At 43.0% G+C, this 12,927-nt stretch overlaps 1 protein-coding gene across 3 annotated transcripts in view; it reads right to left on the reverse strand.

The window, feature by feature from the left end:
* The window catches only part of FNDC3B (fibronectin type III domain containing 3B), a 339,705-nt gene that overhangs the window by 69,209 nt on the left and 257,569 nt on the right, over window positions 1-12,927 (reverse strand). For all 3 annotated transcript variants that reach the window (XM_032341218.1, XM_032341222.1, XM_032341225.1), the window contains 2 exons: window positions 7,779-7,917; window positions 4,644-4,697 (listed from right to left, as the gene is read on the reverse strand). In XM_032341218.1, coding sequence (XP_032197109.1) covers window positions 4,644-4,697; window positions 7,779-7,917 — 193 coding nt within the window. The remainder of the gene's footprint in view (window positions 1-4,643; window positions 4,698-7,778; window positions 7,918-12,927) is intronic.

The following is a 12,927-nucleotide window of genomic DNA, read 5'->3' on the forward strand; positions in this document are numbered from 1 at the left end:
AGTGAGCATCATCAAGCAGATGAAGCAACAGGAGGTCAGCCAATTTACCTCAGGTTCATGCCCAAGAAAGGGGTATGGGCAGGTCAAAAGTATTAGCTCAGGGGTGGCCCCTGAATGGGGTCATGAGCTTTAAGCACTGCCTCCTCCTTCCTGAACTCCTATCCCAAGTCTCTCCATTGTGGGAAAGAACATCCACCTTGAGAAACCTAGCATCTAAGCCTTATTTTGCTGTTAAAAAGTTAACAGTTTAATTCTGGATTAAATGAAAACTTAAAATTCATGAAAGACTAAGTCTGTCGTGGTCCCTTTAAAGTCAGCGCTGGGTATAATACCCTAATTTAGCCTAAGAAAGAAACCCTCAGGAGACTCTGGGCCTGCTTTCTGCCAGCCTTCAGAATGACTGTGACTTGTATACATGGGGGTAAATGTGGGGGTAGCGAACACACTGTGATCATAAAGGTGTAGAAACACAACGAAGTCTCATCAAGTGGCCCAACAGAAAACTACCTTGAAAACGGCCTTCTGCCTTTCTGATGGGAAGCTTCTGGAGGCGAACACAGTGGCTGAAGGCCCACAAAAAAGCAAGGTCAACTCTCTCAAGCCCCATGACTGAGAATGCCACCAATCACCTCAGTTACCACAATAGGGGGACATGACCAGCCACGTGCACACCGTTCCACATTATGAGAACTGACCTGTTTCACTGATGGCCACAGCTGAAAAGCTAGTGACACCTGTGTGTTCCATTTTTACTGGTGCATTACTATCTCCCCGTCAGAGTCATTCCCACAGTCTTAAAACTTAAGGGACTGTCTAGTTACAATTATCAACAGAGAAAAGTAGATAGCTAAACCTCTTGCAGAACTACTAGTAATTTCCAAGTGAATTCTGTGGAACAACAAGGCAACAGGGATGACAACAAATTCAGAAGAAAGAGAATCAGCTTCCCTCTGAGCGGCAATCGGTAATCGTTTGTGATTTCTCTTTCCCATCAGGGCCACACCTGCCCTTAGAGAAGAGCAGCAGTTAGCTATTGATTAACTATTAGCTTTTCCCATAGTCAACTCCAGACACCATTCCAGGTCCCAGCAGAAACAGGCCTGGTACTCACTGATCTCTCTGCCGCGGCTCTTCCATTAGTGAAGGTCTTTCTCTAAGAAACTTGACAGTAGGACTTGCTGCTCTTTCAAAATTTCCCACCCACAGTTTTTACTGGAATGGTGATTAAAAAACTGCACAAAAGCAACAAAGTATCCCGAGTATTCTAACCAGTGCTGTAGTACATTAAAAAAAATATGGGGACACCCAGATGGATGGGGCCAACTCAGAGCAGCTGTCAGATCAGAAACAGGGTGGAGTGCTAATCCTGAGCACAACCTTCTTCAAGACTCGGAGTAACACCTTTCCCCTTCTCAGGTAGGGATCTGCTCCTCTTGCAACCTACCATTCTTCTGTCCTTCCAGCCACCTGTACAACAGAGAGGCTTATGGGTATATGGCTGGTCTGGACAGATGCCCTGGGAGAAGAGGGCTTGGGCTCTGGAGGGGCTTTGGGGTGGTGAGGGGAATAACTCTAGCAAACACCTGCTCCCATTCTGCTGCCCCACCATACTCCACTAGGGCACATTCTAGAAAGAGTCCCTGTTACCAGGTATACCTGACTCCAGAGACTTCCAGGAGAAGGTTCTAAAGGGATAGCCAGAGCCTCACGCCCTCAAACTTCTTGGAGGGCGGATGCTGTTCTCTGAGCCTTTGATCTTCTCCCTTCAGGAAGTCAAGGCTTGAGTAGCATGGGAACGTGGGATGCACAAACCAACACACGTGAACGGCCTCAGGACTACTGATCCCTAACCTGGCCCCAAATTTAGAAACACCAACTGTTAGACAGTCCTGTTAGGAGTCTTACTTCTGAAGTGACAGAAATGGATTGGTCACTACTGCTCCTATTCTCACTGCCAGGAAACCCAACGATATCATTTTGCAGCCTTTCTTTAGAGGGACTGAAAAGGAGAGGCACAGTATCAAGCAAAGGAGCTACTGGATGGAAATAAGTTTGAGAAGCATGTGTTTAGTCTGTTTTATTTACATCTGTTTTTAAGTTTTAGAGGACAGCATTTCATTAGCTTTTTCAGCTATCAGGGTAAGACCACTACCTTCCCCATCACAGATCCCTCCGAGGACACTATATAGTGTCGAGGCATTGAGGGTTTGCTCCACAAATGTTGAAATATTAAAAAAATGAACAGGCAAAGGGCCCTAAAACATGCTCTTATCACAAGGGACAATCCTAAATAAGGAGTCTGGAGAGAGCCTCAGTGATGTAAATATACACAAGCTAATGGGTAAACTGAGGACGGGAAGGGTCAAGCTGCGCATGTGAAGCCTGGAACAGAATCCGCAGCTCCTAATCTTGGTGTTCCTTCGATCAGACTCTCCTTCCAGGGAGCTCATCTACTTAAAAGGCCAGGAAGCGCTTCACAGAGTCTGGGGTCCAGAAGTTTTTCTACAAGGTGAATATTAAGCGACAGAATACAAAAGGATTCCTACTGGCAAAAGGCCTCTATAGTAGGTCAGAGTCCACTAACCTGGAGTCTTCCATAAAGCTCAACAGGGCAAACACCAGCAGGAATGAGAAGGTGGAGAGAAAATGAAGAGGAAAGGGAAGGCTGAAGAATTAAGATGGGAGCAAGGAAAGAGTGGAAAGAGAGCAAGCAGGGAAAAGACAGGAGAAGGCCAAAAATAAACAGTTTAACATTGTGTGGCCACTAGACTGTAGTGGGTGCTATTGATTATACACGGTCATCAGACAAAGCTTCTCCATTTCATCTGCGGCTGTAGCTTATTTCCGCTACTCACCCTGCCAGGACACTTCCATTCCAAATTCAAAGGGAAAGTGGCCAACAACTGAGTCACCATCACCATTTCCTGTAGCACCTGGGTTTTCCTTGGAGGTTTCCCATTCAAACACTCAACTTCTCTGACCTTACTTAACTTATGAGGCCACGGTCCAAAGGAGCAAAAATTAAAAAAACAAAACAAAACAAAACAAAAAAAACCCAACCCCCAAAAAACAAAACAACAAAAAAAACACCCCATGGGAGACACGCACACACACATATACACACGTACTGTACACAGAGCTCGGGGAAGATCTGAAATGAAGAGTGCCTCTTCTTTAGTGGTAAATTCTATACTGATATAAAATCTTAAGATATGAGAAAAAACATCAGGCCAGTGCAACACACCAACACACATTTGACATTTTCTGTCGAACTCTCACTTGTCCTTTCGGACACAGAGGAGATGGCAAGATGTCGCCATGTGCCTGCAGGTCAGTCAGCTTCCTTTCCAGCTTTCGGGACTGCCTATAAGAAGTCTCTTTCCACAAGGGCCGTCAGGGTGGTTTCACTTTCCAATCCAACCACCTTAAAATGAAATCCACCTAATCTGTAAAATATCCTGGTCAAGTAAGTCTGGGATTTCACCCATCTGTACGCAGGAACTATTCACAAGGATCTCCGAACAATAGATCGTTTCTTCGGTAACTTGGACTCCAGCTTTCATATGCAACCCAGATGGGAAAACACACTAATGCCCAAAGTGATGGAGGGCCCCCTTTCTCACATCAAAATTCCATTATGAGAGTTTTGTTCAATTTCATTTTACATTTGGTGAAAGTATTTTTTCCACACTCAACAAGTCACTTTTTGCCCAAGCCTGAATTCTGAATCTTTTAAAATCTCCCTAAATTTAAGTCCCAAAGACTAGTTAACTTGCATTTCTCCCAACGTCTACATTTCCTATTCTCGAAACCCTTCGTCTATTTGCTCACTCACAGCAAGACAGAATAGAGCGAGGGTAAATGAGTGAATAGAATTAAAATCTACGGAACAAAAAGTACAGTTCCTTTTTAGAAACGAAAGACTTCTTTCTGCATCCAGTTATTTCCTGCGTGAGATTCTGTGGGGAGTGTTAGCACGGCCAGAAATGCACAGGGTCACCATTCAGCCCAGAGTGGGCTCGGGAGTAAGGAAACTTCACCATGGATACCGTTATAGGGCTTCTGGTGACAGAGACAGCACAGGGGGTGCGGGGCGCCTGTTACAGGACGGTCTAGCTCGCAGGGTGATCACACTTGCCTCTGGGAGAGTGAGACCTCCAGGCATGGCTCCAACTCTCCCACCGAGAACGCCCAACAGTGCAACACCAAAGTACATCCATGGCTTCAAAAAGAAGAAACGAATTATGCTTCCCGAGTCACACTGTGGTTTACCTTATCAAAACCATCTATGCAGAATGGCCCTGAGCGGTCAAGGTAATAAAGCAGTTGATTCTTAATAGGAATTGATGGCTGGCTAGGCACCAGGGATTCCAACGAGAGGTAAGACCCTGTCTTTTCTTTCTGCAGCATTTCTTGCAAATAAGCCTAGTAAATACATTTAATGCAATTTAATACAATTCATTACACTGCTTTTGTCCACCTTCCTTTTCCACAGTCAATACTATAGGTTTAAATTTCTCGCTACTTACGTTCTTTTCCCCCCCTGTGTTTAGCACATCTTAAAAAAGAATAAAATGGTATTTGTTCAGCAATTTTATTTTTGAAATGGTGTTTCAGATGGATGGATATGAAAATACGCTTACCTCATCCCATTCTAAAAGGTAGTTGGTGATTTTTGAACCATTATCAATTGGTGCCTAAAAAAAAAAAAAGGAAAACAGTACAATGAGATTAGAGAAAGCAGTTTGCAGACAAAACTTCCGAGCTCTTGGCTTAGTTCAAGTACACTATCTATGCTAGCCCTGTGCTCTCCCTTTGGGTGGATACCCCTGGTGGCTCCCGCGTTACCTTGGGAAACATTATCACAAATGAATTTTCATAAAATTCAACTGCAGAGAGAGCCCCACTACTAAAAAATCATGCCCCACAAAGAGCCAAAGCTGCTTCCCCCTCTGCCTCTACCTTTACACCCACACTGTGCCCTACTTTCTCTGGGGCTAAGACTTTTAAGAGGCACTTCGGGAAGAGGGGGAGTAAAAAGGCAGCTGGGAAATGGAGATGCTGCCTGGAGTCCGGTGGGTAAACCTGACCCAGCCAGGTTCAGGGTTAAGAGTATATATTTTTTTGTAACTTCCTCCACACAGCAATTTTTTTTTTTTTAAGTGCTTAAGATTAGAAAGCCTTCTGTGCCACTGAGATTTCCCTTAAAAAAAAAATGAGATCTCTTGGGAGGTTACGAGGAGCAATTAGCTCTTCACATGTTAGCGAAAAGAAGTCTCATCGTTTGCTTTCCTCTTAAAAGCATGTGGAGGTCTATTTCACTGAGAAAACGGGCACTGAACCACAGGAAGGGGAGTGGAAAACTTTCAAGAAGAGTGTTTTGTGGGGTTAGCCCTGCTAGAAGGGGGTGCTGCCATGGGTCCCTCACTGCATGATGGTAGTTACGACGGAGGGAGGAGAAGGCAGCTAGGAGGAGGAGGAGACCAGGGCTCCCCACTGCACCAACGTGTCCATGCCTGGCCTTCCCCCAGGAAAAAGCAAGAGGTTCACAACTACACTGTCCGGCCCCTAGCTAAAGGCAGCGGGGCCACCACAACTGCATCTAAAGCCCAGCTCGGCTGTTTGTCAAGTGTGGTCTTTTGTTATCCACTTGCTATCCCGTTTAATTTTGTGTTCCGAGAATAAATGATGTGGCAGGTTACTGGGAGACTATATAAGTCACCCACTCAACTACTAGGCAGGAACAAGAGCTGCTGTTTTATTTTTGCGAATAATAAATCATCATCAAGGGCTCAGCAAGTATTAGTTAAATTTATGAAGAAACCCTTCTCTCCTGCTTTTGCCTTCTGGGTCATATCTGGTCTCAAACCCAGATTTCAGGAGAGTGTTCTAGGTTCTATGGAACTGTGATCTCAGGCTTTTGTGGCTCGTTTTTGGAGACAGGAATACATCTCAAGTTCTAAATAATGGACAAAATCAAAATTTTAGAGGAGAACCCATTTCTAGGATAAGAACTCTATTAATGATGTTTAGAAATTTCTCTAGAGAAACTACTGCTTCAGTTGTTTCTTCTATGATATCCTGCCCCACCGTTGGGTTCTTCATACCTTGAAGGTGGGAGCAGTGACTTTGGTTTTTGTATTGCCCTGTCTCTTACTGCTGACTAACAAGAAATAAGAAGATCTTGACTGTCCGTGTGTTTGAGGATTCAAGGACAGGTGGGGAGTCGAGCCCTGTCCCCCTGTCCTCGGGCCCCCAGCTGGTGCACTATGATCAGGAAATCTGTTTTAAGGACATTTAAATGAAAAGTGAACTGAATCCAGAACTTTCAAGTTTGTACTTGACTTCATGGAACAAGAAAGACTATGTTTTTGATTCACAGTTAAATAAAGGGAGAAAGACAACGTGAAATGTTTTCCTCCAAATAAGTAATCTTTTTCTTGAAGGTGCTGCTCTAAGACCTGAATTTCATCCAGGTTTTAAGCCGAGTATGTTATCAGTGATTCCCAACTTTAGGTTTATAAGACCCCGGAGTCCCTCTGGTAATCTTAAGAAGATTTCTTCTATTTTCCAAACAAAATGAATTTTAATTCTTTCCTTTAAAAAAGATATGTTTATGTATGTACATGTGCAAGTAGAGACCATGTTTTAAAATGGATGTGTATCTCCAAAGACTTCAACAATGATGACCAGTTGGGTGTTACAACTCTGAAAAGGTAGGGAATCACTGACCTGGATTATCCCTGGAAGCCAGGAAGGAAAATAAAATAGTTCAGATTCTAAGCCAGTCTAAACTTTGCCTTTGCCAAGCAATACACTCCATGTTGGCCAGTGGCTATAAGAACGCAGCTGCCCACACAAGAGGGGTCTCCAGAAGCCCGGGCTTTACTGCTAACCACTGCTCTCAACGGCCTGAATGGATGCCCTGCACAAATTCAACCTCCTACATTGGGAACAAAGTAGGTCTTCACCAATACAAGATCTTTCTAGTCCCCTTACTTCTTTCACACGTGAGTGTATTCCCCAAACACCACAACTCTTCAGCTCTCCCTCTAAAAATTTCGTATCTTAAGCTGCATTTAAATAGAAACATAGAGAAATAATTACCATAGAGACTGGTATTATAGAGAACCTGCTACTTTCTTGGGAACACACAAGTGTGGGTTAAGAAGCTAAGGATACGCCATAAAGACCTCTCTTTGGCAAGAGTTATTTGCAGCCAGGAAATTGCATTTTATGAAAATGATTATACAATACAGACTTTAAAAAATAATGAGTAGCCCCAGCTGATCTAAGGCCTCATCAGTAAAAGTTAGTTAAGTTTTAATATAGTTAGAACACTTAACATTCTAGGCTGTTTTAAATATGAAACATTTCAGAGTTGCCACTGAAACAAGCCCATGGAGCCAAAACCAACTTATCTCTAAATCTTTCTTCATGAAAACTTTCTACTAGAGTCTTCAGTTCAAACGTCTGCTGAAATGAACGAAACCATTAGAAAGTGATGAAAGCCAAGTATCTTAAGAATTCATACCATGTATAACGTATTGCTCGTGAACCTGAAAGATTTACCCCTGCAGAGAGAGCTACAACTATTTTTTGCACTTCTACCTCCTACCTCTTTGCCCAGTTTTTACAGACAGACCGACTTTCAGTATCATAATCCATTGTTTCACATAGTTACTATGTAGAAAATCAAACACGATCACCAGACTATAGTGCTAAACAGGGACGCTTCAAATGGCTAGATGTCAGACTGTGCCTGACACGCTACCCACCTTCCACTGCAAGGTTAGCGAACTTTTGCTCCTGTGTGCCAGCTTAGGCGGGAAGGGACACTCAGGTGCGCAGCTGTGGGTGGTGAAGCTAACGGGCTCGGAGCAGGATCCCTTTACCGAATTGTACATGGCATACACCCTGAAAGCAAAGAGACAAAGATGGTCAGTGGCAGTGGCCCAGCCCAGAAGATCAGGGCTTTCCAAAGAAGAACAGAATTTACATAGTACACACCATGACTCCTTCTCTTATCTACTGGTCTTGTCCTGACTTAACTACCGCCAGCATCCTCAGGAGATAATGACCCCAGCAGGGAATGTGCCTCAACTCCTTCTTTCCTTCCACTAGTTGTCATAACGCATTACGATGAGCAGAGTCTACTGACTGGAAAAGAATATGCTGAATACGAAAATATCCTTGGGCCGCCTCGGTGGCACAGACAGTGAAGTGCCTGACTCCTGGCTCTTGGTTTCGGCTCAGGTCGCAATCTCACGGGTTGTGAGATGGGAGTGCACAGTCTGCTTCAGTTTCTCTCTCCCTCTCCTCCGGTCCTCCCCTACCCCCCTCTCTCTGAAATGCAGAAATCTTAAAAAAGGAAAAAAGGAAGGAAGGAAATATCCTTATCCCCCAATCGGTCTTCAAATATACATTCTAAACCATCGGGCCACTCTCCACTGACTTGGTGCGGAAGGAGGCTGAAAGGAGAGGAAGGGACTGGCCGAAAAGAGACGAGACGCGGTGCTCAGAGTCTACCGACTGGAGCGAGAAGTATAAACAATGGGGTAGAACAGATCTTTCTCAGAAACAGAACATCTTTATTCTATTTTCTTAGAAACAGAACATCTTTAAACTGTTTCGAACACCGCAGAGACTTGGGTGGAAATATGGACATTTCACACTCAGAAACATGCCTGCTACTGCCAAGTGCATCTCTGACTCAAGAAAAGCAATGTTCAGGTACAGTTTATCCAAGTGAACATTTTACTTTTGCACCTGGCACCGAGATTAAAGCTGTGTACTCCACGCATTAAAATGCCAGGCTCAGTGCTGAACATATGGGCCCGATTTCTCCAGACCAGCTACGAACAAAAAGCATGCAACATATTGTTATAAAACTATACTTCTTTCAAATAGCATAAAGTAGGGTTATGTTGATTTTTTACCATCTTCCTTTCTGTTTATTCATTTTTTCTTAATATTGAGGATTAAAAAAAATCCAACTTGAAAATCTACTTTTAAAAAGACAACAAAGAAACTGTTGCCTAATAAAGATGCAAGGATTAAGCTAATCAGTCAGTAATTGTCTCAAGCCCTTAATTCTTTTTTTTTTTTTTAAAGATTTTATTTATTTATCAGAGAGAGAGAGGGGGAGAGAGTGAGCACAGGCAGACAGAATGGCAGGCAGAGGCAGAGGGAGAAGCAGGCTCCCTGCTGAGCAAGGAGCCCGATGTGGGACTCGATCCCAAGGACGCTGGGATCATGACCTGAGCCGAAGGCAGCTGCTTAACCAACTGAGCCACCCAGGCATCCCCCAAGCCCTTAATTCTTCAGGTCCCATTAAAGATGGAAGAAAATTCAGAATCCAGAGGGGAAGTAAATTTCCCCAAGCTACACAGCTAGAAAGTTGCCTCAATTGAACACAGTTGTGGAAATCTAATTGCTACACTCTATCGCCTACTGTCCATATTCAGCCCGCAATTAATGCTTCTCTGAACACCCACAATTCATCTTTCCTCACTCTATGCAAAGAACATAAACAATGGCTACAGATAACATTATGGAAACAGGACCTAGTTAGGTATGTGATTTGCAAGGTCCTTTCTCCTCAAGGTCAATCACAAAGAAGTTATAGAGGTCACGCATGTTAAAGGTACTAATGCCCATTTCTATTTTACAAGGTAAGATGCATATTTTCTGGATATTTGACTTATGTGCCTTATGGGAGGACACCATGACATCTGATCCAAACAAAGGATACTTACTAAGATGCTCTTCACCCAACCCAGTGAAAAGAAATGTCCCTTTCTGCATTCACTCTAAGTAGGAACATGATAATAGAAAAGTGAATGGTAGATCTGGCAAGATCATTTCCCTGTACTAAGAGCTCACTCGGAAAATGAATCACAGAACATTCCAGACATGGGCAGGGTTCCTGCCTAAACTTTAATAGATTGACTGGATTCTGTAGCTGGTGGCTCATGGGTTACAGCTGGCCCAAGATATGTGTGGAGAGGGAAGAAATAGTGTTTTAAAATATCACAGCCACCTCTGCATGAATGGAAGGACATAGGCAATGGTCAGTACAGAAAGAGATAAGCAGACATTATGTACTCCTAATGAAAGACAAATACCACTACCTAGAAAACCTCTGCCGAAAAACCAAACCTATATCAGATTAAGCCTCATTGCCACTATGAAGGAAACACAAGAGAATATATTAAGCAAAACTACAGGGATGCAATCAGCCTACTTCATACTGTCAAAAATTCTACAGGATCAAAAAAAAAAATTATTCCAACAAATAAAACTGCAAAGGGACAAAAAAGAAAGGGAGGGGGAACCTACAGATGAAAAGAAACTTAGGAGATACTAGCCCAATGGAATAGTCAGACCATGTCTGAATTTCAATGACAACAGAGTGAAGAAACAAAACCTCCATTTTTAGGACAGGTGAGGAAATGGAAACAGTCCCTGAAGGGAAACAGTCGTGTCCCTTTAAAGACACGAAGGAATTATCCTTTTTGCTTTTTGGATGGGCACGTGATGACGGTCACGTGATAAGCAGATGAAATATGATGACATCCAGACTTCGCCACAGCTGTGAGGGCAGGAGGAGGAGGTGTGGGTAGCAAGGCAATGAGAAGCTGGGTGATGGGTCTAAGAGATTCCATCAGTTACTATCTACTTCTGACTATATCTCAAATTTTCTGAAATCAAAAGTTAAAGATCAAGCTACCACTTAAAGTTCTGGAGATCTCTCATTAAGAAAAACAAACCTCTGGTTTCTCATAAAACTTAGAAGTTCTAGGGCCATTTGTACCCCAGTGTTCATAGCAGCAATGGCCACAGTCGCCAAGCTGTGGAAAGAACCAAGATGCCCTTTGACAGACGAATGGATAAAGAAGATATGGTTCATATATTCAATGGACTATTATGCCTCCATCAGAAAGGATGAATACCCAACTTTTGTATCAACATGGACAGGACTGGAGGAGATTATGCTGAGTGAAATAAGTCAAGCAGAGAGAGTCAATTATCAAATGGTTTCACTTAACTTGTGGAGCATAAGGAGTAACACGGAAGACATTGGGAGATGGAAAGAAGTGAGTTGGGGGAAATTAGAAGGGGAGACAACCCATGAGAGACTGTGGACTCCGAGAAACAAACAGGGTTTTGGAGGGGAGGGGAGTGGGGGGTTGGGTGAGCCTGGTGAGCCTGGTGGTGGGTACTGTGGAGGGCACATATTGCATGGAGCACTGGGTGTAGTACATAAACAATGGAGCTTGGAACACTGAAAAAAAAAAAAAAAACCCACTCAGAAGTTCTAGCAATGCAGCGGCATACTTGCATGGTAGTAACCAGATAAAGAGGAGAGCGATTCCCCTCTTGGTGGGGTGGGTACAGTCCACCTCAGAGTCCTCACCACTTCCTGCTGTCTCGTCAGCACACACAGTGTCTCAGCTGCCCTGTACCCAGCTCTTGACCTACCTGGGTTCCTAGAAGTCTCACTTCATAGTCGCTGGCCATGTGTTTACGAATTCAGACTATACTCAGGTCAACTGCGTCCTGAATGTTGACAGAGTCGGCCCCCAAAATCTACATGGCGCATAGAGTGGAGGAAAGGGAGCAGGGACAAGGGCCCACAGGGGGCTGGCTGATGGCAGTGAGTTATCTGCGGAGATCTGGACTCAGTCAAGTGCACTCTTACTCTTTAATGAGATTCTGGGAGTCACAAAATCCACATTTATTAGGCTAGAGAAACAGGAGTGATGGAGGCTCCTGACAGCCAGGTTGGCAGGACGACTACTGATGGGAGAAACAGAAGATCCTGGAGACAGACTAAAAATTTGAGGCTGTTGAAGATGGGCAGTTGTACGGGCCACAAGAAGTTATTTTTCTTGCCTTTCAACTCAAAGAACGTTGTAGTTTAAATTGGGAGTCAGTGTTTTGCACTCATAAAAGTCTGTCCACAAAGGAAATCCATTTTCTATGCAATGTAAACGTGCTGCGTACAGTTATCTAAAAGCTGACACAACATCTAAGTATCCCATGATTATATCCTTCAGTTAAAGTCATTCAGTAAGTAGACAGCAACTAATCGCTCCGTTTTGAGCAGTAACTTTTACAGAAAAGTCTCTGGAAATGATGCTTTAGTCTCAAGAATGTTGTAATAATGTTTTTCATAGGATAGTGATGTGTTTCTCATGTGAAAGAAGGATCAGTGGATGAGGATCAGTTTCTTGGGTTAAATAAGTCAAAAAACAGTTCAGTTCTTTTTATATTTATCCCAGCCAAGAAGAATACATTTTTCTAATGATATGACTGATCTTGTGTTGGGTTTTCACATTTGTTTCAGTTTAAATACAGACTAAACCCTTATGAAACAGGTGCTCCAAAAATTTCAGAAATTTGCCTCCAACTTCCTCCAGCCCATCTGTGACATGGTAGGAACCACGGTTTCTAGTCAGTAACACCTATTTCATAATTCTGTACTGAGATGGTCAACCATATTTTTGGAAATGTTTCATCATGTAATTTTTCTGAGAAATGTTATTATGTGGTATCATTTCTGGACAACTTCTTTGCCAAATTGTTAATGCCAATGACTGGGAAGCTGCTTCAAAGTTTGTCATGAAATTGCTATCCATTCCATCAGTCACATTCCTGATTACCCCATCATCATTCCTGACTCCCATGATAAAACGGTTAGTTCAATGGCAGTATTAATTCTAAAATTACCAACTAGAACAGGCGTATGGTATTTTGTGTATGTATAAATATTCCTATAAATGAGTGAATATAGATGTTTATGTGTTTAAACTCATACACTTATATGTATGTATTATAAAATAGTTATTCATGTAGGATGTATGTATGTATGTATGTATGTACTGGATTTTTCTCATTTCTCCCTCAATATATAATCACACA

This window comes from Mustela erminea, chromosome 1 (genome assembly GCF_009829155.1).
Source record: "Mustela erminea isolate mMusErm1 chromosome 1, mMusErm1.Pri, whole genome shotgun sequence".
Lineage (NCBI taxonomy): Eukaryota > Metazoa > Chordata > Mammalia > Carnivora > Mustelidae > Mustela > Mustela erminea.